General features: G+C 36.9%; 13 protein-coding genes across 13 annotated transcripts; 8 read left to right on the top strand and 5 right to left on the bottom strand. All coding sequences in view use genetic code 12, as the record gives it.

The window, feature by feature from the left end:
• SSA2 (Hsp70 family chaperone) lies at positions 1–766 on the top strand (the record flags this gene model as incomplete). The annotated part of the gene is made up of 1 exon (XM_051813931.1): positions 1–766. A coding segment is annotated over one exon (766 nt), but the record flags the coding sequence as incomplete, so codon positions are not given.
• Positions 767–962: 196 nt separating this feature from the next.
• Positions 963–1355, bottom strand: CANMA_001919 (uncharacterized protein; the record flags this gene model as incomplete). The annotated part of the gene is made up of 1 exon (XM_051813932.1): positions 963–1355. One exon carries the CDS (start codon positions 1353–1355, stop codon positions 963–965), a length of 393 nt encoding a protein of 130 aa, XP_051672455.1.
• Positions 1356–2901: 1546 nt separating this feature from the next.
• On the top strand, positions 2902–4911 carry ACS2 (acetate--CoA ligase; the record flags this gene model as incomplete). The annotated part of the gene is made up of 1 exon (XM_051813933.1): positions 2902–4911. One exon carries the CDS (start codon positions 2902–2904, stop codon positions 4909–4911), a length of 2010 nt encoding a protein of 669 aa, XP_051672456.1.
• A 129-nt stretch (positions 4912–5040) lies between these two features.
• CANMA_001921 (GIG1 family protein) lies at positions 5041–5685 on the bottom strand (the record flags this gene model as incomplete). The annotated part of the gene is made up of 1 exon (XM_051813934.1): positions 5041–5685. The coding sequence occupies one exon, from the start codon at positions 5683–5685 to the stop codon at positions 5041–5043; it is 645 nt and encodes a 214-aa protein (XP_051672457.1).
• Positions 5686–6618: 933 nt separating this feature from the next.
• On the top strand, positions 6619–10424 carry CANMA_001922 (uncharacterized protein; the record flags this gene model as incomplete). The annotated part of the gene is made up of 3 exons (XM_051813935.1): positions 6619–7367; positions 7662–8813; positions 9209–10424. The coding sequence occupies 3 exons, from the start codon at positions 6619–6621 to the stop codon at positions 10422–10424; spliced, it is 3117 nt and encodes a 1038-aa protein (XP_051672458.1).
• A 1676-nt stretch (positions 10425–12100) lies between these two features.
• On the top strand, positions 12101–13363 carry CANMA_001923 (heme-dependent oxidative N-demethylase family protein; the record flags this gene model as incomplete). Its single annotated transcript, XM_051813936.1, has 1 exon — positions 12101–13363. The coding sequence occupies one exon, from the start codon at positions 12101–12103 to the stop codon at positions 13361–13363; it is 1263 nt and encodes a 420-aa protein (XP_051672459.1).
• A 271-nt stretch (positions 13364–13634) lies between these two features.
• HHT21 (Hht21p) lies at positions 13635–14045 on the bottom strand (the record flags this gene model as incomplete). Its single annotated transcript, XM_051813937.1, has 1 exon — positions 13635–14045. The coding sequence occupies one exon, from the start codon at positions 14043–14045 to the stop codon at positions 13635–13637; it is 411 nt and encodes a 136-aa protein (XP_051672460.1).
• Positions 14046–15201: 1156 nt separating this feature from the next.
• On the top strand, positions 15202–15513 carry HHF1 (histone; the record flags this gene model as incomplete). The annotated part of the gene is made up of 1 exon (XM_051813938.1): positions 15202–15513. One exon carries the CDS (start codon positions 15202–15204, stop codon positions 15511–15513), a length of 312 nt encoding a protein of 103 aa, XP_051672461.1.
• A 509-nt stretch (positions 15514–16022) lies between these two features.
• On the bottom strand, positions 16023–16634 carry CANMA_001926 (uncharacterized protein; the record flags this gene model as incomplete). Its single annotated transcript, XM_051813939.1, has 1 exon — positions 16023–16634. The coding sequence occupies one exon, from the start codon at positions 16632–16634 to the stop codon at positions 16023–16025; it is 612 nt and encodes a 203-aa protein (XP_051672462.1).
• A 594-nt stretch (positions 16635–17228) lies between these two features.
• CANMA_001927 (proteasome regulatory particle lid subunit) lies at positions 17229–18245 on the bottom strand (the record flags this gene model as incomplete). Its single annotated transcript, XM_051813940.1, has 2 exons — positions 17229–17745; positions 17821–18245. 2 exons carry the CDS (start codon positions 18243–18245, stop codon positions 17229–17231), a joined length of 942 nt encoding a protein of 313 aa, XP_051672463.1.
• Positions 18246–18481: 236 nt separating this feature from the next.
• CANMA_001928 (uncharacterized protein) lies at positions 18482–19063 on the top strand (the record flags this gene model as incomplete). Its single annotated transcript, XM_051813942.1, has 1 exon — positions 18482–19063. One exon carries the CDS (start codon positions 18482–18484, stop codon positions 19061–19063), a length of 582 nt encoding a protein of 193 aa, XP_051672464.1.
• A 991-nt stretch (positions 19064–20054) lies between these two features.
• On the top strand, positions 20055–21458 carry CDC3 (septin; the record flags this gene model as incomplete). Its single annotated transcript, XM_051813943.1, has 2 exons — positions 20055–20064; positions 20131–21458. 2 exons carry the CDS (start codon positions 20055–20057, stop codon positions 21456–21458), a joined length of 1338 nt encoding a protein of 445 aa, XP_051672465.1.
• Positions 21459–22412: 954 nt separating this feature from the next.
• CANMA_001930 (nucleoporin) lies at positions 22413–23225 on the top strand (the record flags this gene model as incomplete). The annotated part of the gene is made up of 1 exon (XM_051813944.1): positions 22413–23225. The coding sequence occupies one exon, from the start codon at positions 22413–22415 to the stop codon at positions 23223–23225; it is 813 nt and encodes a 270-aa protein (XP_051672466.1).
• Positions 23226–23455: the final 230 nt, after the last annotated feature.

Here is a 23455-nt window from a genome sequence, read left to right on the forward strand (position 1 = left end):
GTTGTTGGATGTTGCTCCATTGTCATTAGGTATTGAGACTGCTGGTGGTATCATGACCAAATTGATTCCAAGAAATGCTACTATCCCAACCAAGAAGTCAGAAACTTTCTCCACTTATGCTGATAACCAACCAGGTGTTTTGATTCAAGTATTTGAAGGTGAAAGAGCTAAGACTAAGGACAACAACTTGTTGGGTAAATTCGAATTATCGGGTATCCCACCAGCTCCAAGAGGTGTCCCACAAATTGAAGTTACTTTTGATATCGATGCTAATGGTATCTTGAACGTTTCTGCTTTGGAAAAGGGTACTGGTAAGACACAAAAGATTACCATCACCAACGATAAAGGTAGATTGTCCAAGGAAGATATCGAAAAGATGGTTAACGAAGCTGAAAAATTCAAGGAAGAAGATGAAAAGGAAGCTGCTAGAGTCCAAGCCAAGAACCAATTGGAATCATACGCTTACTCATTGAAGAACAGTTTGTCTGAAGAGCAATTCAAATCTAAATTGGATGCTTCTGAAATTGAAGAAGTTACCAAGGCTGCCGAAGAAACTATTAGCTGGTTGGATTCAAACCAAACTGCTACTCAAGAAGAATATGCTGATCAACAAAAGGAATTGGAATCTAAAGCTAACCCAATCATGGCTAAGGCTTATGGTGGTGCTGCTCCAGATGGTGCTCCAGGCGCCGGTGGTTTCCCAGGTGGTGCTCCAGGTGGTGCTGCTCCAGAAGAATCTGGTCCAACTGTTGAAGAAGTTGATTAATTTAAAAAGATTGATTGATTTACGATGCAGAAAAAGTTTGAATGATTTTTGTTTCATGATAGATTATATTTTTAATGTAAAATTGTTTAAAATGAAGTTAAGTTAAGAGTTAAGTTTTTATTATTTATAGACAGAGCTTATAATATTAAAACAAAGTTTATAATATATGTACGATTATTTTTTAGAATTGTTTGATTCATTTTCGTAGATTTTCATTATTCTTATCAGTATCATCGCTCGTCACGTACCTGATGGTATCAACCAGTTTTTTGTCATTGTCCTCGTTATTTAAATGCGATAAACTGTTCCGCAGTCCAACTACACCTTCTGTCAATCCACCACCGTTTCCTAGTCTTGTTATGTTTCCTCCAACCAGCTGACTCGCCAATTGTTTCATTTCCTCAACTTGTAGTTTATCCATTTGATCTACTGATGTCGGTGGTGGTTGACTTTCAATATTGTGTTCATTTACTTTAGAATCATGGTTGATTGTTTGTGCTGGCACACTGGCTGCTTCTTGTTTGTTGTCGTCAGTGTTTGCTACTTGTGTTGCATCATTGCATTTTTCTTGATACGATGCTGAACTCATTATTGTTTTTTGGTGCTTTAGTGGAGTTCAATGGAGCGAGGGTTTGAGAACATAGGAATGGCAAATGCTTTTTTTTGTTTCCGTTGCAACCAGTGACACAAAAAAACTAGTCACGACATTAACTTGGGTCATACAAAGGAGTGCCCACTTTTTGCAACCAAACTAGCTGGTTCCTCTGTGTATTGGCGTATTTGCTGATATGAAAAGTGAGGTGCACGATCTTGCGTAGGCATCATGAAATATGAACAAGATGAGAAATATGTAGGAATCTATCACTATAGTTGCATTTATTTGAGACAATAACGAGAAGCGAACTGCAAGTGCTCTCACTCCTCTGGTTGATAAAGAAAAGCAATCTAAAGTATCTCAATCCCACTGATGGACTCTTACCAATGACAATGCTTGAAGCTACCACGTTCAATCGTTAAAAATAGGATGCCACCCAACAATGTTAAGCGAGACACAAACCCGAATTTTGTTGTGCACAGAAGAAGTCCAACAAAAATTTGCAATCGAGGTTTAGCATACTAAACAGCTCCAATCAAATCAAATTCTAAGTCCAGTTATCTTAGTAAAGCCAGTAACTTTCACCAATGACTGATCGGCTCACCTTGGCATCGTCAAAGCTAGTTCTCGCTGTAGAGTCAAAGAAAAAGCAAAAGAAAACAAACTTCCCGATATCTAAGAATGTAAGATTCGGCGGACTCTGTTGCGCGATTAAATTTTATAAAAGTAGAAGTGGACGTGTGCTATTCAAAAGCCTCAACGGGTTTCTTAGAACCTCGTGCAAGAATTTTAATACCGTGGAAGAATTTCCTCGGTGTAATTGGTTGGCTGTTTTGTTTACATTTTTGTTTCGTGAAGTCGAAGGTTTACCCAACAAAAGCCGGCAAGGTCTATTCTGCTTTTCTAATCTTGCATCTAGCTTATACCCAACGTGCCCATCACACTGAAGGTCTTTGCAACAATGTCAAATAGTATCACACGTCAGACGATCGGTAGATTGTCCCTATCTAGCAATGCTAACCGGTTACACCCATTTCGTCGTATAAAGCTTTCTAAATTAAGCGTAAACAGGCGCGCGTCGTATAAAGTACCATTTTAATTTTTTTACAGGATGGAAAATTGCTTCGACTAAAAGATTAGCACGGAGTCGACCAGTGTGGAACCCTGCACCTCGCGTTAATCCATCCTCCTTCCCCTCCCCTCTTTTTAATTACTCGCCGTCTCCGCAAAAAAAACATAAATTAACTAGAAAAAAGAAATGACTATTACTCTCTTACCAACAAAAAAAATTTCAATGAAATTGAAAAATTATTTTCAAACAATACAAACAATACAAACTATAATACAAACAAATATAAAAAAAATTTTTGATTAACCAAAAAGCACCCTTTTTTCCTCTTTTAACTTTTATCCTTTGATATATTTTATTTCAATTGGATACTGATCAATCTAACCAACTCACTTTGAACTTTTGGCACTGCTACTTCCGCCAATTATTTATTCCCACCTTTTCCTCCCCTCCGCACAATAACCCAAAAATATGACTGTTAAAGCTACACACAAAATTGTTCACGAAGCTAATGGTGTAGACTTTAGAGAAACACCAGCACAATTCTTTTCTAGACAGCCAAACAAGGGCCCAATCACAGACTTACAACACTACAAGGAGTTGTATCAGAAATCAATATCTGATCCTGAAGGCTTTTTTGGTCCATTGGCTAAAGAACTCTTGTCTTGGGACAGGGATTTCCACAAAATCAAGTCCGGTAGTTTGAAGAATGGTGATGCTGCTTGGTTTTTGGGTGGTGAATTGAATGCCTCGTACAATTGTGTTGATAGACACGCATTTGCCAACCCTGACAAGCCGGCGTTGATTTACGAAGCTGACGATGAAAAAGACTCATATACTGTTACTTATGGTGAGTTATTAAGAGAAGTTTCAAAAGTAGCCGGTGTTTTGCAAAGTTGGGGTGTTGGTAAAGGCGACACTGTTGCTATTTACTTGCCGATGAATGCACAAGCCATCATCGCCATGTTGGCTGTTACTAGATTAGGTGCTGCCCATTCAGTAATCTTTGCTGGTTTTTCGTCTGGCTCAATTAAAGACAGAGTTAACGATGCCAGTTGTAAAGCTTTAATTACATGTGATGAAGGTAAAAGAGGTGGAAAAATCGTCAATATTAAGAAATTATGTGATGATGCCTTGATCCAATGTCCAAGTGTCGAAAAAGTCTTGGTATACAAGAGAACCGGTAACGACGAGATCAAATTGAAAGAAGGAAGGGACTTCTACTGGGATGAAGAAACTGCCAAGTTCCCAGGATATCTTCCACCTGTTCCTGTTAACTCGGAAGACCCATTGTTTTTATTGTATACTTCAGGATCCACAGGAACGCCAAAGGGTGTTGTTCACACTACTGCAGGCTACCTATTAGGAGCTGCAATGACTACAAAGTACGTGTTTGATGTCCAAAAGGAGGATGTACTCTTCACAGCTGGTGATGTGGGTTGGATTACTGGCCACACTTATGCCCTTTACGGACCATTGTTATTGGGTGTCCCATCTGTTATTTTTGAAGGTACTCCAGCATACCCAAATTATGGAAGGTTCTGGCAAATTGTTGAAAAACACAAGGCTACCCATTTCTATGTTGCTCCTACAGCTTTGAGATTATTGCGTAAGGCGGGTGAACAAGAAATTCACAAATACGATTTGTCCTCATTGAGAACATTGGGTTCAGTTGGGGAGCCAATTTCGCCTGACATTTGGGAATGGTACAATGAGCATGTAGGAAAGAACGAGTGCCACGTTTCCGACACGTATTGGCAGACGGAGTCGGGTTCACATTTGATTGCGCCTTTGGCTGGTGTTACTCCAAACAAGCCGGGTTCTGCATCCTACCCATTCTTTGGTATTAATGCTACGTTGATTGACCCTGTAAGTGGTGTTGAACTTGAAGGAAACGATGTCGAGGGTGTATTGGTTGTCAAGGACCACTGGCCATCAATGGCAAGAACCGTTTACAGAAACCATACAAAATACATGGATACTTATATGAACCCATACCCTGGCTATTACTTCACTGGTGATGGTGCAGCAAGAGACCATGATGGTTTCTACTGGATCAGAGGAAGAGTTGATGACGTTGTCAATGTCAGTGGGCACAGATTGTCCACCGCTGAAATTGAAGCGGCATTAATTGAAGACTCTAGAGTTGGTGAAGCAGCCGTTGTCGGTATCAATGACGACTTAACTGGTCAAGCTGTCATAGCATTTGTCGCCTTGAAGGAAGCAACCGATGACGAAGCTGGTTTAAGAAAAGAATTGATTTTACAGGTTAGAAAAGTGATTGGACCATTTGCTGCACCAAAAGCCGTGATCATTGTAAACGATTTGCCAAAGACAAGATCAGGTAAGATCATGAGAAGAATTTTGAGAAAGATCAGTTCTAATGAAGCTGACCAATTGGGTGACATTACCACTTTGTCCAATCCACAATCGGTTGAAGGAATTATCAATTCGTTTGCTTCACAATTTGGTAAAAAGTAGATCTTGTGTATATTACGTATATTTCTAGAGATACCAAAGATTAGACTTAGACTAATTAAAACGAATAAAGATGTTGGTTGAACAAACCGGTTGAGATGGCCCTTCCATTTGGATCTTGATACCATATTTCTATTCATCAAGCAGCTCCTTATAATCCTCCAAGGTCAATGTATTGCCTGAAGTTCCAAGAAGTTTCTGAATAAGCCCATTGTCAACATCGTGTAGAAGCACATGAATATGGCTTACACTCCTGACACTTTGCAAACTCGACCAATTTTTAAACCAAAGTATATTGTCTTCCAGAACACCTTTTTCAATAAATGTCTTTTCCAAATATCGTTCAATAATTCGTCTGGTGAGTGGCGATATATCTCCTACAGGAGAGTCGGCATCATTGGGTATGGTTAATTTCGACCAAACACATAAATGAACCACTGAGTCTTCGAAATAGTAAGGAAACTTGTTAGGAATTATCTTTACATCGTCATCATTATAAAGAATAAGATCTTGCGGCTGTGATATTGAATATTCTTGTGATGGTGTTGCTGGTGATGTTTGACAACGAATGTCATCTTGTTTCCATTCTAGCTCTTCATTTAACACATAGTCATTTAAAGTAATACCATATGCCAATAGATCGGTTTTAAATTGTTGATAGTTGTGGAACTGCTCTTCGCTTCTAGCAAATGATTCAAGTTGGTTTGATTTTACAAATTGCTGGATTTGCGTCCAGGTGAATGGACCACCTTCTTTGACTTTGCGTTCAATCGTCATAATGAAAACTGTATATGTATAAGCAGTAGCTCCTTTCCTGGAGAGCAAATAAAAGAGGTTTACATTGTTTGCATAAATGTGTCTTTTGGTTTACTTTATATCTTTCCTCTTCATAGGGCTCTATTTTCTGTGAATTTCTCTTCCTTTTTGTGTTTATCCACGTTTTCCTTTTTAAAAACTCCGATTTCAAGATCCACCTAAACTAGCAACACCTAAATTTGAGCTTATCCATATGAATATCATTGATTCTTGGGGTATAGAAGGTAGGATTTTGCTCTATGCTGAGAAATTTGATCTTAGAAGTCCATTTATGGCCTCATCAACCTACTACTCATTAAACTATACAACCTGTCAATCAAGAAATGTAACATGGTTGCACTGCTACCATTAATGTAATGTTACATTGCAACATAAAAAATTATATGACCGAAACACAAGGACTGGTCAGAGTGTGCATGGCTCTGAGATTTAGTAACTAATCCTGATAGACACTTAAAAACGACCTCTTGACTTGGCTACTTTCCTCTAGTGGTTTTGATGATGACATGATACTTAATTCAAGAATAAGACTAGTTGCGTGTCTCCTCGTTCCATTCTAGAGCAAGTCACTTCATCAATGAAGATAACAAGCATCTTTCACGATTGCAGCCCACCGTTTTGATGTTTCTTAATGATTGCAAAGAAATTACTGCATGTCGGGGTTGTGTTTGCCATATCAGCAAATATAAAATTTTCTCTGTGTCGATCGCAAAATCCCTCGCAAACTCCTTAAGATCTTCTCAGCATACAGATGAACTGATCTTTACACTCATTGACAAGAACTGTCGCAACACTAAATCCAACGGAGCGTTCCAAGAGTCGACCAATTGATATCAAATTGATCTAGTTCACTTCACAACGCAAACTGACATAATAACAACAAGACGAAAAAAAATGGGTATCCACAAACTAATCATCCTAAGACATGGTGAGTCTCAATGGAACCATGAAAACAAATTCTGTGGATGGATTGATATTCCACTAACTGGAAAAGGTAAAGAAGAGGCCGAATACGCCGGTGAATTAATCAAAAAACATGGATTATCCCCCGGAATTTTGTACACCTCCAAACTAATACGTTCAATTGAAACTGGTTTCATAATACTCAAGGTGTTAAACAAACCGTGGGTTGACCATATAAAAACGTGGCGTTTGAACGAAAGGCATTATGGCCAATACCAAGGTCGTGATAAACATGACGTATTTGTTGAGTTGGGTGAAGATAAGAAGAAATTTCAATACATCAGACGAAATTACCATGGTTTGCCACCATTGATTGATCGTCAACACGATGAATCAATTGATGAAAAATACGATGACTTGTTGAATAAAAATATATTACCCAGAGGTGAATCTCTTTCGATGGTTATGGATAGATTAATTCCATTTTTCAAGTACGAAATTTTCGATCATCAAATGGTTCAGTTGAATAAAACAGTGTTGATTGTGACTCATGGGTCAGTGGTTCGAAGTTTGATTAAATATTTGAACAAGGTGAGTGATGATGATATACTGAAGATTAACGTTCCCACTGGTGTGCCATTGGTTTTTGAATTAAATGATCAAGGTGATTTGGTTAAACCTTATTATTATTTAGATAAAGAAAGAGCAGAAAGGGGGATTGAGAAAGTGAGAAATGAAGGGTTGAAGAAAGAGTAGAAGTGTGTGGTTTTTGTTGAATGTATATATACGGTGTCTAGGATTGTTTCAAAGTGGGATCCCGGATGTCAATTTTGCAGCAGCCATTGTAGCTCCTCTTTCACTTGCACTAAGGCGGTTGCATCAATAGATACCAGGTTTGTTGTAAACAAGGAGGAAAAGCATGCCCATCTTTTGGGATGTCTTTTCTTTCAATGTTCCATAATGTGTGGGACAGCAGTGCTTTGAGAATGACAGTGATTTGTTTATTTTTTTGATTTTTTTTTTCACTTTGATAGTTACGATGAACCAGGTAAAGCCATGTCACATCATTCGCTATGGAACCTACTCCGCTCTTTCGTCATCCTTAAACTAATCCAATTGGCTATAATATACTTTACCCCGTCTCGCTTCGATACATCATCGCAGTTAATCATTGATGACTTGGCTCAATCTTCATCAACCGCGTCACCATACAATCTTATAATCACCACCATTTTAAACAAATTGATCACTTGGGATTCAGTTTACTTCAATGACTTGTTTGCCAATGAAATTTCTTATGAACATCAGTTTGTGTTTTGTCCTGGTTGGATCAAATTGGTTTCTTTACTACCGAGTACAAATTATTACCAATTACAAATGTGGAGTGTTTTAATTTCCAATGCTTGCCATTTTGCATCGGTTGTAACGTTATATTATCTAAGCAGGACGATTTATGACGCAAAAGTGAGTTACATAGCTGCGTTGATGATGGTAATATCGCCGGCGGGTGTGTTTCTAACCACAAATTACTCCGAAAATTTGAACAATTTGACTACTTTGTTAACAATATATTTGTATTACAAGGCAATCGATTTCAATAATGTTACCACAAGGAGCAACAAATCGATCAAGAACATCTGGTTCTATCTATTAAGTGGTGTTTTTTGTGCATTTAGCTTCACCATTAGAGCAAATTCATTATTATTAGGCATATTATATTTATTAGACTTATACGACTTTAGCATTACTGATCGTGACAAGGTATCTAGTGCATTGTCGATTGCCACTGGATCCATTCTTGGGATGACATTTATTGGTCAAAATGTCTACCATTATCTCACATTCTGTCCTCAAAGACGAGGCTGGTGCTTGAACAAATTGCCCAGTTTGTTTCTGTATGCACAGTCACATTATTGGAACAATGGATTTTTATCATACTGGTCTTTGAATAACGTGCCAAATTTCATTCTTGTTGCGCCCGTTTTAATTTGGAATTGTTATTCAGTTAGGTCCACGTGGAGAGTGCTTCCTCAGTATCGGAAATTAATGCCTCTTGTTGTTTTAAATACAGCTATAATCATTGGTGGTGTATTCTTTTGGAATGCACAGATTTTGAATAGAATTACTAGCTTTTCACCATTGATTTACTGGACTTTAGCTTTGAGCTATAACAAGTCATGGATCAAGTATGTCTTGGGGTATATATTGACTTGGAATTTGATCCAAACTGCACTATTTGCAGCATTCTTACCACCAGCTTAAAAGGCGGAGTATTTGAGACGCTACCGTATGAGGTTTTTTTTTATTTTCTTTTCTTTTGGTTTGTTGTTTTGGTGGTGCAGTTGCTGCGAATTTTTACCTAATTGGGTGCAGAGATACGACGGTTATCACTAGCCTCCGTCATTTTTACTTCGAAAAAGGGATATTAATACGCACAGTCAAGTGGTGTGCCGCTGCTATCTATTAATATATATATTCTTGCATCTGCTAGCATACCCTCAAGAGGAAATGAGTGGAACTTTGTTTGAGGCCATTTATGGAATCAAATGAATTCGACAACAGAAACAGCTACCGTCTCTAGCGGATGGTTACTGCAGGTCCTCACAGAACAAGCATTTATACTATTTACCATCCCTATTTGCATCTTATTTGCCTATTACACCAAGACCAAAAATGATAAACTGAAATTGTCGGCAAAGAGTAAACCAGCATCAGGTAAAACATCAGCATCTAAGTTGGACCAACGCCCCTTTGGATACTGGGAACCCAATCATTCATTCAAAACCCCAACTCCTCCTCCATACCCCAATTGGTCAGTGACTGATACCAAGCCAATACCATATCGTGCATTCAAACACAAGTATAACGTAACCATGGGTATACGAAACATGGATTGGAACTCTTGGATTGAGTTGGACAATCAATGGAAGTTCTTCCATGATTTGAAATTGAAACGCATTGCAACCAAGGGTGATGAGTTGTATAGAACTAGTCCAAAGGGAGTTGCTGCATCGTGGGAGTTTCTTGAAGAGTTGTTGGATTACTTACCAGTGAGATATCCCTCGTTGTTTCAATATGATAAAGAGAAACGTATAGTCAAGATTTTGGCTACTGATGAAGTATATGATTTGAATGATAAAGACTGCAATCCTATTGTGACGGCTGCCAAATTGATTCAGGATGATATTGCGATAATGGTTGAAAATGAGGATGATGGTCAGTATTCATTAGAGCTGGGATGTGTTACATTGGCTGGATTTTGGAAAATTAAAGACAAGTTTCAAATGAAATTGGATCAAATACACACTTCGGGTGATGTGCCCAAGTACAGAACGCATTTGGGCCCCGCCATGAATAAATTTTTCCGTCGTTTAACTGTCGAATCCCCCGTGGTGCGTAATAACTATTTTGTTCAAACTGATAACCATTTGGATTGGTCTTCGTCAATTGGATCAGAAGATGAATCAAATATTGGGTGGAACACGGCGCCTGATGCTACTGATATCAACAATTTGTATTTCCGAAGTGAACGTCAAAGCTTAAGACGATTACCTAAAACTGGAGCGATTTCATTCACTGTACGGACGTATTTCATCCCCATGGTTGAATTGTGCAAGGAGCCATATATTCCAAGAAGATTGTTGAATGGAATAACTAGTTGGACTGAAGATGTTGGCGAATACAAGGGGTTCCATAAATTTAAGGGCGTGTTGTTGCCCTATTTAGAAAAAATGGCTGAGGAGCAGGAATCAACTGGATTGGATCTGATGCTGGAACCACAAGTGTATCCATTTTGAATGCGAAAGTATAGTTCAGTATTGGTGTGATTTATTTTACAAGTTTGTGAATATTTGTAGCAATGTAGCAGAGTCCTTCTCGTTATTAAATTCTGAGTTTTCATATCCCTAATTTGTTCAATGAAACAGCAATTTGGAATAGTTCTACAGCCCATGCAATATGCAAATTTGATAGGATTCTTATTGATACGCAATATCTTCAAGTTTTTCAAATTTCCAAGCTACAGTAGGATGCCAGAAAAACCACACTCCCTCAAACAAACTTTCTCGAGTGATTCTGGAAAAACAATATCCTCATCAAATAACTGACAACTCGATAGATGCCAAAACTTCAATGTCGAGTGAGATCCAAAGTTTAGCTTTTCTTCTGTATCAAAACGACAGTTAGTAAGGCGCGAGTTGACTAGAGAATCATGTATTTGAAAACTCTCAAGCGTATAGGCCTTTAAAGACAAATGAGGTATGTTCATTGGGATACAAACCCAAGATCGTTGTTGGCTCGAAATGAGCTTCTAAAATAGTGGCAAACCCAATGAAAACTGTTGTTGTTCAGTGTTGCATTTCTCTTTGATTAACAAAGACCTATACACTCATAATTCTTTAAGAATCTACTGCACTATTTATACACTTTTAGATTGTACTGTTTTTATTGATACTTACATTAAATCAAAACCCCCATAAGTTATACTGTTCCTCTCCAGTTATAGTAACACTCTCTCATGGATACTTAGCAGAAGTATAATATTATCTTCCCTTCTAAAAATGTTGGTTACACACATTTTTATGCGTTTTATCACACACACTTTTCTATCCCTTTTCTCTACAGATAAATGAACACACACATAATAATCTTCTACACTTCGCCGTACAACCAGTGTTGACCTCATCATACCCACAAACTTTAATCACAACATACAGGAACAAGAACCACGAAAGACTGCTGAAACCCCAACAGCCTAAATACATACCTGTCTTTATATGCTGAGTGATGTAGAGTAAAGAAGGAATTGTAAGGAAACTGCAAACGTACTATACTGGCATCAATGGTAACGTATTATATAACAAAAAATGTTAAACAATTCATTTATCTCTTTGAATGCACTTCACAGTTAAAAAAACACCAAAGTGTGATTCTCAAATAAATCTGAAATTGATCAAATTAATGTGATAATTAACTCCCCTTAGGTGTTGCGCAATTTTCAAAGCAAACATTCGCAATTGCGCATGAGCTCATTGTGGTTTAAATTTGCGGTTTTTATAATAATATTAAGATCTATCTGATGTTTTATTATTTCTCAAGTATTATAATTATTGGTCTAGTGTGTATGTGGCGTTGGTCATCCAATGGCCTTGGTGCATCAAAATACATACATATACAACCTCAAGGCTTGTCAGTGCTACCAAATTCTGATATAATTAACCTTTTATTTTCTATTGTATCTGCGAATATATTATCCAGTTTAAGTATCTGCCGCTAAGACTTATTTTTATTCTTCTTTTACACTATGAGTTGGTTGATTTTAAGTTCAAATGGGCAGATAAAAGATGAGCATTGCAAAGAGAAATATCGATCTATATAAATGGTAAACTCTGCTGGGTTGAGGCAAAGAGTGAGTCTTCCTTTGCTTTTCGTATTACAAACTATCACACCTCAGAAATAAACGGATTTCATAATCATGAGTCAAAGTTTTATCAATGCATTAATCAACAATCCAGTCTTTATTATGGCTATTGTCCCTATATTGCTTGCCGTGGGATACTACTTGCGTAAAAGCTGTTGTCCATTAACGAAATCAGCTGCATTGCAGATAAGCAGCATGGCAAAAGGCAAGAATGAAAAATCTGCAACAATCACTTCAGCCCAAAAGATGGCTGAAAGGCCATTTGGGCATTGGGAACCTGATTACGATTTTAAAACACCAACACCAAACGAATATAAGGGATGGTCGTTAACCGATACCAAGCCAATTGCTTATCGTGCATTTAGACACAAGTATACCGTTAATATGGGAATTAGACCAATGGACTGGGACAATTGGATTGAATTGGATAATAATTGGTTAAAGTATCACAATTTGAAGAAGGAACGTCTTGCTGAAAGAGGCGATAAGTTGTATGCTATTGATCCTTGTGCAATGGATGCAGCATGGGAAGTTCTTGATGAATTGTGTCGGTACCTACCAGCTAGATACCCTACAATGTTTGAGTTTGATAAAGACAAGAGAATTATGAAGATTTTACCAACTAAAGAAGTATTTGATTTCAATGAAGAAGGCTTCAACCCAATTTTAACCTGTGGTTTGTTAATTCAGGATGATATTGTCATTATGGTTGAAAGTAAAAAAGATGGTTCTTATTCATTGCAAGGTGGGTGTGCCTGTTTACCAGGATTTTGGAAATTGACTGAAAAGTATAAAATGACATTGGACCAGCTTCATACCGAAGCAGGAGTGCCTAAATACAAGAGCCATTTAGCTACTGGTATGAACAAGTTTTTCCGTCGTTTAACGGTAGATAAACCTGTTTTCCGTAACAATTATTTTCTTCAATTGGATGGATATTTAGGATGGTCTAAGTCATTGGGTGATGAAGATGATGATAAATGGTTTGGCTGGAAAGTGGCCACTCCAGCAACTGACATTTCTGATATTCATTTCCGAAGTGAACGTCAAAGTTTGAGAAGATTGCCTATAAGTGGTGCCGTTATTTTCACCGTTCGCTCTTATTTCATCCCCATGACTGAATTATGTGAAGAGCCTTATGTACCAAGAAGATTATTGAATGGAATTACTAGTTGGACTGAGGATGTTGGTGAGTACAAGGGGTTCCATAAATTTAAGGATATTTTATTGCCATACTTGGAAGAAAAGGCCAAGGAGCAAGAGGAGCAAGGATTGGATTATTCAAAAGAGCCTCAGAATTTCCCATATGGTGCTTAGAGAATAGAGAGTTTGAGCAACTTTGAGTAGAATCCATACATATGAATATTTAAAAATAGAAGATTTTGATAATTGGGTACTGCTTCATTAAACGTAACCCACTCTAAACCAACTACAATTTACATAAACAAGTTTCTAATAATATAACTTAATATATATTAACTACTAATACAAAAGAATTAAAAAAAAACTAATTGACAGATCACTGTTGTTTTACCCAATAACAAATAACAATAATGAAAGAGAAATATGTTTCTTAATCCCTCAAAGATTAAGCTCTTTCACCTCTCAATCTTCTAGCCAATTGAATATCCTTCTTTTGAATAGTAACTCTCTTAGCATGGATAGCACACAAGTTGGTGTCTTCAAACAAACCAACCAAGTAAGCTTCAACAGCTTCTTGCAAAGCACCAATAGCAGAAGATTGGAATCTCAAATCAGTCTTGAAATCTTGAGCAATTTCTCTAACCAATCTTTGGAATGGCAATTTTCTAATCAACAATTCAGTCGATTTTTGGAATCTTCTGATTTCTCTCAAAGCAACGGTACCTGGCTTATATCTGTGTGGTTTCTTGACACCACCAGTAGTTGGGGCGGATTTTCTAGCGGCTTTAGAGGCCAATTGTTTTCTTGGGGCTTTACCACCAGTGGATTTTCTTGCTGTTTGCTTAGTTCTAGCCATTGTGTATAATGATAAACTTAAAGTATAAACGGAAAAGAAAGAAAAGGAGAAATGGAAATGGAAATTTGGTTTGGGGGAGAAAGTTGATGATTTTTAAACCCCAAAGTGGAAGCTGTGTAAATATGTCATTAATGAGAGAGATAATTTAAACTTAACGTGTGCGATTGTTTGTTGTTGTTACATTAAGGAAATTGCTACCTAGGCTTCTTCTTCGTCCTCGTCCTCTTCCTCTTCCTCTTCTTCTTCTTTCTTCTGTTGTGCTAAGTAATTTTGTGGTTGATACGCTGTAGACTAAAGAAGACAAGGAGAATAATGTGTTCTGAAATTTACACATAAATTCTGGTCCATCTCTTTCCATGTGTGTACTGTATATAAACCACTTTTTCCTTATATCAGTGTCGCAAATTGGGGTCGTGTATTGGAGAATAAAGAAAAAATGACATTCTTCTGTCACTGGGCTGACACAAAGTTAGATTGCAAAAAAACAACAAACAAACAAAAGTTAAAGTGTCTTTTGTTTGAAACAGAAGAAACAAAAAATATTTTATCACTAAAACTTACTCGACTTCTTTCTTCAATGTTTGCTCCTTTGTTACTTCTGTTTCATTCAGCCTCCTATTTTCTCTCTCTCTCTCTCCTCTCCTCTCCTCTGGAAAAGAAGTCACACAATTTGTAAATTTTGCTTTCAGTCTGTTTCTTTTGGCGTTTGTTTAAGCGCCGAGACTCTCTCACAACTTCCTTTCTTCGCATTGTCTCGTTACACTTCTCTCTTGTCTCTTGTGTTACCTTTGCTACTTTTTTTTCGTTCCTTTGTCCTCCCTTCAGTACTCGCCCTTCTCTCCCTTCGCTCTCTTCTCTCTCTTTACCTCTCACCTGTTTAATCCCAGACCATACACACACATAACACACAATAGAAAAATAAATTTTAGTTACAAACCATTCACTCACACGCTCACACACACACACACACACACTCTCTCTCTCTCTCTCTCTCTCTCTCTTTTGTTCCCCCAATATATAGTTGATAGATTTCCCCTAATCAATTTTTTTCCCACTTTCTTATAATCTTCTTCTTCTTCTTTTTTCCTTCTTCAGTTTATTTGTTTTAAACACATAACCCCCATTTTAACAAATACATATACTATAATCATCAACAATGTCTGGTAGAGGAAAAGGAGGAAAAGGATTAGGAAAAGGTGGTGCTAAGAGACACAGAAAGATCTTGAGAGATAACATTCAAGGTATTACCAAGCCAGCTATCAGAAGATTGGCAAGAAGAGGTGGTGTTAAACGTATTTCTGCCTTGATTTACGAAGAAGTTAGAATTGTTTTGAAACAATTTTTGGAAAACGTTATCAGAGATGCTGTTACTTACACTGAACACGCAAAGAGAAAGACTGTTACTTCATTGGATGTTGTTTACGCTTTGAAGAGACAAGGTAGAACCTTGTACGGTTTCGGAGGTTAAATGTTGCTGTGTTTTTGCATGTCACTATTTTAGCTTATTATTATTCAGTTCGGTCATTGGGTTCTTTTTTTTAATCTATTAATAATTGATTAATTAATGTATAGTAAGGGTGTATCCAACGTCTTATATCTTTTTTGTTTTTCCTTTTTTTTGTATTTTGCATTTTTGTATTTTTCTTTATTAATATATTGACGAACTAGATTCGTCTATTTATTAATGAATGTGATTACAATTTTTGTAGTGGTGCCGGTGTTGGTGCTGGCACACCTTTTGGTTGAAAAGTTGGTGATAAATTGGACCGAACGGAAAAACAAAAACAAAACCATGTATTTAATCCAGAATATAAAGTGCTTGTTGGTAATACAAGTTAGGCAGAAGTAATAAGACTCAACAGAAGTATACTTGTTGTAACAAAAATATAATTTATACGACGAGTCAAAAGCAAAATGAATGCAATCAATTCTATGAACTAAATCTTCTTACATAATACCTCTTCTGCCATCACCAACTCATTCTTCTTTCTCTTTCTCTTGTTCCTTTTCCTTTTCCTTTTCTTTTTCCTTTTCCTTTTCCTTTTCCCTGTCTTCCTTAGCTTTAGCATCTGCCAATCTTATCCTATCTCCAATTTCACCCGAATCAACCACTTTCAAGTCAACCTCTTCACTTAGTATTCCCTTTTCTTGAGCAACTTCAATTATTTTCCTCAATTCATCAGTGGAAAACTGACCATCAAGTGGGATCTTCCCCTGAGGCACCTCCATTCCGTCATGATCAATCTCTAGACCATATTCTTCTTCTTCTCCTTCTCCTTCTGACTCGGTTTCTGGTTCAGAATCCAGTATTTCTTTGTGTCTACGTGTAGTATAATGGGCCATCTCGATATCCTCTTTTTCCCGCTCTTGTTTTGAATGAGCCTTTGACTTTGACTCATTTTCTTCTTGCTCTTGGCCTTTATCTCCATCTCCATTTCCATTTTCTTCCCCTTCAAGCATTTCTTCTGGTAATATTGGATGTTTTTCGATAAGTTCCTCGAGTTTCGTTGTGATCGACTCTTCAATAGAGTCACTTCTTTGGTTTTGTTGGGGTGGCTGTGTATATATCTCTACTCTGTCTGTACTCATATTAGTGTAAATCTGTTATTTGTTGTTAATGGGAATATATTCAAGTAAATATGGAAAAGGTAACTGAATGTTTAATTTCTCTTAGTCTTGAGAATGTAGATGTATTTGGACCTGTTTAAATGATGAAAAGTGTATGTGTGTCTATTGCTTTTGTTGTTTACAAATGATAAAGGCTGAGTAAGTAATTAATTGCTATCGGTAAGATTTGGTTATAAACTTTAACTGACTTTCTCCCCACAATGCATATATTTACTTTGTGCATTTGTTATACATTAAAAACGAACAGAAAATATAATGTAACGCATGTTTTTAGTGACGTAATGAATTCCTAAAATAAAAGGTCGTGTAATTTTGACATCCACAGTTTTCTTTGTCAAATTTGCAACAAAGATAGAGAAAGACTTACGAATTGGCTTTGGCCAAAACTTGGGTCATTACAGTGGCATGGGAGACTTTGGTGAAATTGAGAGCAAAGTTTTCTTTTACAGCTGGTCAACATTTGACGAGATACAGGCCATTTCTAACTTATTCCTATCCTCTATAACAGTGCAAAGCACCATTCTCTTTCTGCTACTCCAACTCCAGACCATCGGTTCACTTTTGTTTTCCTTCCTTTTCCTCCTCCTCATCCTTCTCTTTCTTTGATATTTCTCTAATACCATTCAAAAAATTATCAATTCCTTCACCTTTATAATCATACTTTAAACTTTGTGCCAACAAAAGCCCCGCTCCTTCATTTGCCCGCAATTGCTTACTCAATTTTTGCTCACTTTGTTGGAAAAATCCACTTCTTATAACATCGAGAATCTTGGCCTTGGTGGGGTTTTGCGCAATGGATGGCGGTAAATATTCACCATACATTTGCTGCAACTGTTCTAATGAGAGATTGTCCAAGTGGTTGTCTATTGTAGATATGTCCAAAACAGATGATATTGACCCTATTGGGAGTTTAAATTGAGGTTGTTGCGGTTGGGATTGACCTGTTGGAGCTTGTTGTACAGATTGCGCTGCTGCTGCTGTTGTTGTTGTTGTTGTTGTTGTTGCCGTTGGTTGAGTCCCTTCATGTGGTTGACTTTGACTTGTCTGTTCCCCCTCTTTATCTTCATTCATACTACAAATTCATTAGTTAGCACAATTGTTTCTTTCATTAAACGGGTTCCAGTCATTATATAAAGAAAATACTTACTCAACATCCTCTTCATCGTCAAGGCTAACCAAGGACGATATCAGTTGAATCAATTTGTTGTCCTTTTCGGTCAACTTCCCAAGATCATCAACATCTCCAACATCTTGCAACCAATAAAGATACTTTGCCCCACTACTTAAAAAGGTAAATGCAAATACTCGTCCAGTATTGCAAGACTTTATCGTTTTAATTGTCACATCTCCGGGAATTAACAATAACTCATCTTTTTCCATCTGTTGCGTTCCGTTAATCTGCAGTGTTTGGTCCTGTTTCGGTGTCCATGTGAAATCTAAGAAATCAGGCTCTTCTGCACTTGGCTTGATGGAAATCACTCCTTCATATGGCAATGGTGTGCATCGATTCGTGTCTTCATTGTATTGCACTTTACCTGCGTGAAACTTTAGTGATTTAGATGCTGATGTCATTGCTTACCAGGTTAGCTTAAAGGTCTATTAAAAAAGTCTAAAGATATGGATGGATGCTTGTGGCAGGTTGTGTTTGATCTTTTGGTTGCCACTGAGATAATTAATGAAAGAAAAAAAAATCAAACCAAACCAAACCAAATCAAACTGTTACCAATACACTACCCAATTTTTTTTTTCAATTCAGACTTCAACTCACCGTTATATCATCCACATTATCATCCACATTATCATTACTGATGGCGTTCCCACCACTGGAAATAACAGAAATAGTTCAGGAAATTGCTTCAATTCTACGGTCAAAGAATCAGACTTTGGCAATATCGGAGGCAGCTTGTGGTGGTTTGATATCAGCGTACATAGTCTCGGTTCCTGGTGCATCAGACTTCTACATTGGTGGTAAATTACTATATTCATTGAAACAACGATTGAAGCTTTCTGGCTGGTCGGATGAAGAGATTGCCAATTATATGGGTCCTAGTGAACAAGTGGCCTTAAAATTAGCACGAACCGCAAGGTATGAATTAGGATCGACTTATGTGCTTTCAGAAACTGGGTTTGCTGGTCCATCTACTGATTTGCATTTGTCTAATAATAAACAGACAGATGAGGCAAGTGTGACTGGTGGTGGGGTCAAGAATAATGACAAGGATGTTGATAATGGGGTCGCACCGCATGTGGGAACAGTATTTCTCGGATTTACTGGACCCAATGGTGATTTCTCAACTAAAAAGCAATTTGGAAATCAAGATAGGTCAAAGAATATGAGTGAATTTGCTAAATTTGCTTTGGAATTCTTGTTGGAACAGTTGCAAAATTGAGTGGTTCTAGTGAGCAAGCTTTATGGGTAAAAAAGCACACGTTTCGAATATTTTTTTATTCAATATAGGGACGTAAGAGGTATAGCAGAGGTCTTTAGGGTATGTAGTGACTGTTGTATAATAGCTTTATTAGTGTCAAAAGTTGAATTAAATAATGACGGTATATTTGGAATATTTTGCAACATTTTGTTAATAAATTTGTACAAAAATATAATAAAAATCTGAATATTGATAAAAGTGGTATAACACTTCCAACTGTGAACAAATACCATTATAAAAAACACCTCGAGTTGGAACCTTACTCAACTAAAAGTACATTCAGTTATCACCAATAGTCCAAGGATTCAAGGTGAGTTCAATTTTTGGGTCATGTACCTGTTCTTTACACAACTTTTATAACACCAAAAATAAAAAATCCTTACAATCCACTTTTGGAAAAATTGCTCAGCACTAACCAACTTAATAAGGTTAAAGAATAGCATCTAAAGTTACCCTCCATAGGTCTCAGTACTATTCAAAAAATCTTAAAAGAGAAGTATACTGTAATTTAGAGATAGAGTCACATGACCACATCACGTGAATTCCTGACGCGGTTCTGGGTTTTGTTTTAAATCGGAATTCAAGGGAAAAAAAGAGACACACAGATCAAAAACTGGAAAAGGGAAAAAAAGAGAGAAAAAAAAAAAAAATAAAAAAAGACAACACGAGTGAAAAAGGTTTTGTTGATTGAATTGAATTGAATCCATCCTAGATATTCACTATACTTACATCAATACAGTTCCATCAGTAGTCGACTTCATTGTCAGCTTTTAGAAATAATAGATACATAACATCCCAATCACAAGGAAGGATATAATCGTGAACTTTATCACCCATTAGTTGTTTACAAACAAAAAGAAAAACACAGATCAACACCAAATCGCCAATCAACAACAACACAAAGTATTTCTTCCCCTCTCCCCACCACACTTGACAGAATTATATACACAATATGACTTCAGGTATGTTTAAAGACACCCATCTGTAGTTTCTAGAATTGATTATACTAACGTTTTATGTCCCAGTAGTCGATCACCTGCACGCACCACCTAGTTCCACGTCCCAAGATATCAAAATAATCAAAAAGGTATTAAATGGTTACGTTGGTTTTGCAAACTTGCCCAAACAATGGCATAGAAGATCTCTCAGGAGAGGCTTCACTTTCAACATTATGGCTGTTGGTGAATCTGGATTAGGAAAGGCAACATTGATTAACACTCTTTTCAACCGTGATGTCATGCACAAGAGTGGTAATAAGTTAAACAACCTTGACGAAGATCAAGAAGATGACTTTGAAGATGCTGAAACTGAGCCACTGGAGAAGGAAGGAGAAGTCGGTGTTAATATCAAGAGTACGGAAGCAGAAATTGAAGAAGATGGAGTAAAGTTGAAAGTTAGTGTTATTACTGCACCAGGATTTGGTGAAGCATTAAACAACATTGATTCATGGAAGCCAATTGTTGATGAGATAAATAATCGATTCGATTCGTACTTGGAGGCTGAGTCACGTATCAATAGATCAACTGTTGTTGATAATAGAGTACATGCATTTTTGTACTTTATTGAACCAACTGGCCATTCATTGAGAAGTTTGGATATTGCCTTGATGAAGCAAGTTCATGAAAAGGTTAACTTGATTCCAATAATTTCCAAGTCTGACACATTGACTGATGAAGAAGTTCATGAATTCAAACGTGCCATTTTAGCTGATATCGACCACCATGGAATCAAAATCTTCTCTCCTAGTGTATCGGAAAATGAAGATGAAGAAGTGGTTGCCAACACCAAACACTTGATTGAGACTTTCCCATTTGCAGTTATTGGATCAACAAATGAGGTTCAAACTGGTGATGGGAGATTGGTCAGAGGAAGAAGATATCCATGGGGTGTTATTGAAGTTGATAATGAAGATCACAATGATTTTGTTAAATTGCGTCAATTGTTGGTGAGAAATTTCTTGGAAGAATTGAAAGAAACAACGGCAAACGTATTGTATGAACATTATCGTACTGAGAAATTGAGAAAAATGGGTATTGAACAAGATAATGCCGTGTTTAAAGAATTTGATCCTGCCACCAAGCAAGAAGAAGAAAGAGCTCTACATGAAGCTAAGTTGGCTAAAATGGAACAAGAAATGAAGGCAGTTTTCCAACAAAAGGTAAGTGAGAAGGAAAAGAAATTGCAAAGATCAGAAGCTGATTTATTTGCTAGACATAAAGAAATGAAGGATAAATTAACCAAACAAATTAAATTATTGGAAGATAAAAAGGTCCAGTTGGAAAAACAGAAATTGTTGCCACAAGAACCATCACCACAACCTGCCCCACAAAAGAGTCGTAAAGGTTTCTTACGTTAGAGGGTGAGGGATGAGAGTGCCATTAGCAAAATGAGAGAAGTTGCATGGTAGTGGTGACTTGGTGGTGTATGTATATGTCTTTCATTCAGTTTTAAGAATATCCCTATTTCAACTCTGTTCTGAATACAAATGTATAAAGAGTATAAGTAGATGAGAGAGAGAGAGGGAGAGAGTGTGAGTGAGTGCGTGTATATTAGTCGATAGTAAGTTATAGTTGACAGGTGAATGTGATAATTTTTTCAACCCTTTTGCTGCTGAATCTCCCTTTAAGATTTATCTTTACTACTTCAAAAGTTGAAATGAGACCGTTGATAGGATGATCATTCATATGTAGAATGGTCTGTTTACATAGGCTGTGTGTATAGATGTGTGTGCGTATTGTGTTTTTTTTTTGTTATGGACAGTGGAATGGTAACAAAAGTATATTATGTGACTACTGGTAGATTTGAAAGAGGAGGTGAAATAATAGACGATGGGAGAAGAAGAAGAAGTTTTGTTAGCATAACTGCGTAGCGGAGGAGAGAAGAAGCAAAAGAAGAAGAAGAAGTTGTTTAGTTTGGGAAGATCAGCCGTGGTTACTTTTTAAGTAGTGATGAGATGGACCGAGCTATTGAAATAAATGTCGTATGACGTAAAAGTAAAAATTGAAAGAAAAAAAATGTCACAAGAAAAGAAAAGAAAAGAAAAAAAAAAAAATAAAATTCTCTTTGTTTGCTGTTCTCAATCATCATCAATTAAATAATTTGTTTTTATCTTCCTTTAAATTGCCCTTTGAAAAGGAATTGTCATCAATCAATCAATCAGTCAAGTGATTACACTACATTCTATTCATCTTGTTTTCCTATTCAGACACATCAATTGATTAACACACACACATACACACAAGTTCACTCAGATAGATTCAAAGTTTATTTCACTACACAATTTCAATCTCAACAATAAAGAACGACAATTATGCCTGCAGCCACATCTAAAAACTCGACTCCATCATCAGCAAGTTCCACTCCCAAACAGGGTCAAGTAGACACCGACAAATTATTAGAATTGGTTTACACATTACAGTTTGCTTGGTTTGTTGGTAATGTACTCACTTTATTTGGTTTTATCGCCAGTACTTTAACATTTCTTAGAATCTTGCCATCTTTGTACAAATTAGATTATTTGCTTACATTGTTGGGTGTTTTGATTTCATTTGGAATTTTGGTTTTCCAATTGGTGCAAAAGAATGGTCTTAGGTTTGGTATTTTAATCAAGGACGATAATACTCATTATATCTTGCTTGGTGGATTTTTATTGTTTCTCAGACCTTATGTCTGGTTAACTTTAGTTCCATTTGCTATATTTTCAACATTCCATGTATTGGCTTATGTCAATGGATACATTTTACCAATTGTTGGATTAGACAAGAGCAATATATCATCAACTATTACTAATTTTGTCAGTCAAAATAATGCTAAATCAATTGAAGCTGCTAGCGGTATTGAATTGGTTACTTATGTTTGGTTGCTTTTGAGAATGATTACTTTTAGAAAAAGATCATTGAGTCCAGTTTTGGTTTACACTGTGTTTTTGAAGAAGAGATACGAAGTTAGTGCTTTTACTAGAGGTTATGTCAAGGTAGTGGCTGATGCTGGTGACAAGATTGTTAATGATGTTAACCATCCTGTTTTGCGTGATGTCTGGGCCAAGGTTAGAAATGTGTTTGGAATTGTTGATCAATACAAGTTAGTCAATGATTACACCCAAGAAGGACAAAAGACAAAGTAGATGTGTGTGTTGCTAGTGGAAAGTGAGAAAGAGAGAGAGCGAGAGGGAGAGCATTAAGGTCTTGTGTTATGAGTTAGACAGGGAGAAGTGGGGGTTCTATTCTTCATTTTTTTTATACACTTTAGCAAAAAGCTAGTAAATAATAAATGTTTTGTTTAGAAATATAGAATAGTACGAAGCTGTTATTTAGCCAGATCTGTGGCTAATAGAAGATTTTCGTGCCAGGCCAC

This window comes from Candida margitis (genome assembly GCF_024628925.1).
Source record: "Candida margitis strain CBS 14175 chromosome Unknown scaffold77, whole genome shotgun sequence".
NCBI lineage: Eukaryota > Fungi > Ascomycota > Pichiomycetes > Serinales > Debaryomycetaceae > Lodderomyces > Lodderomyces margitis.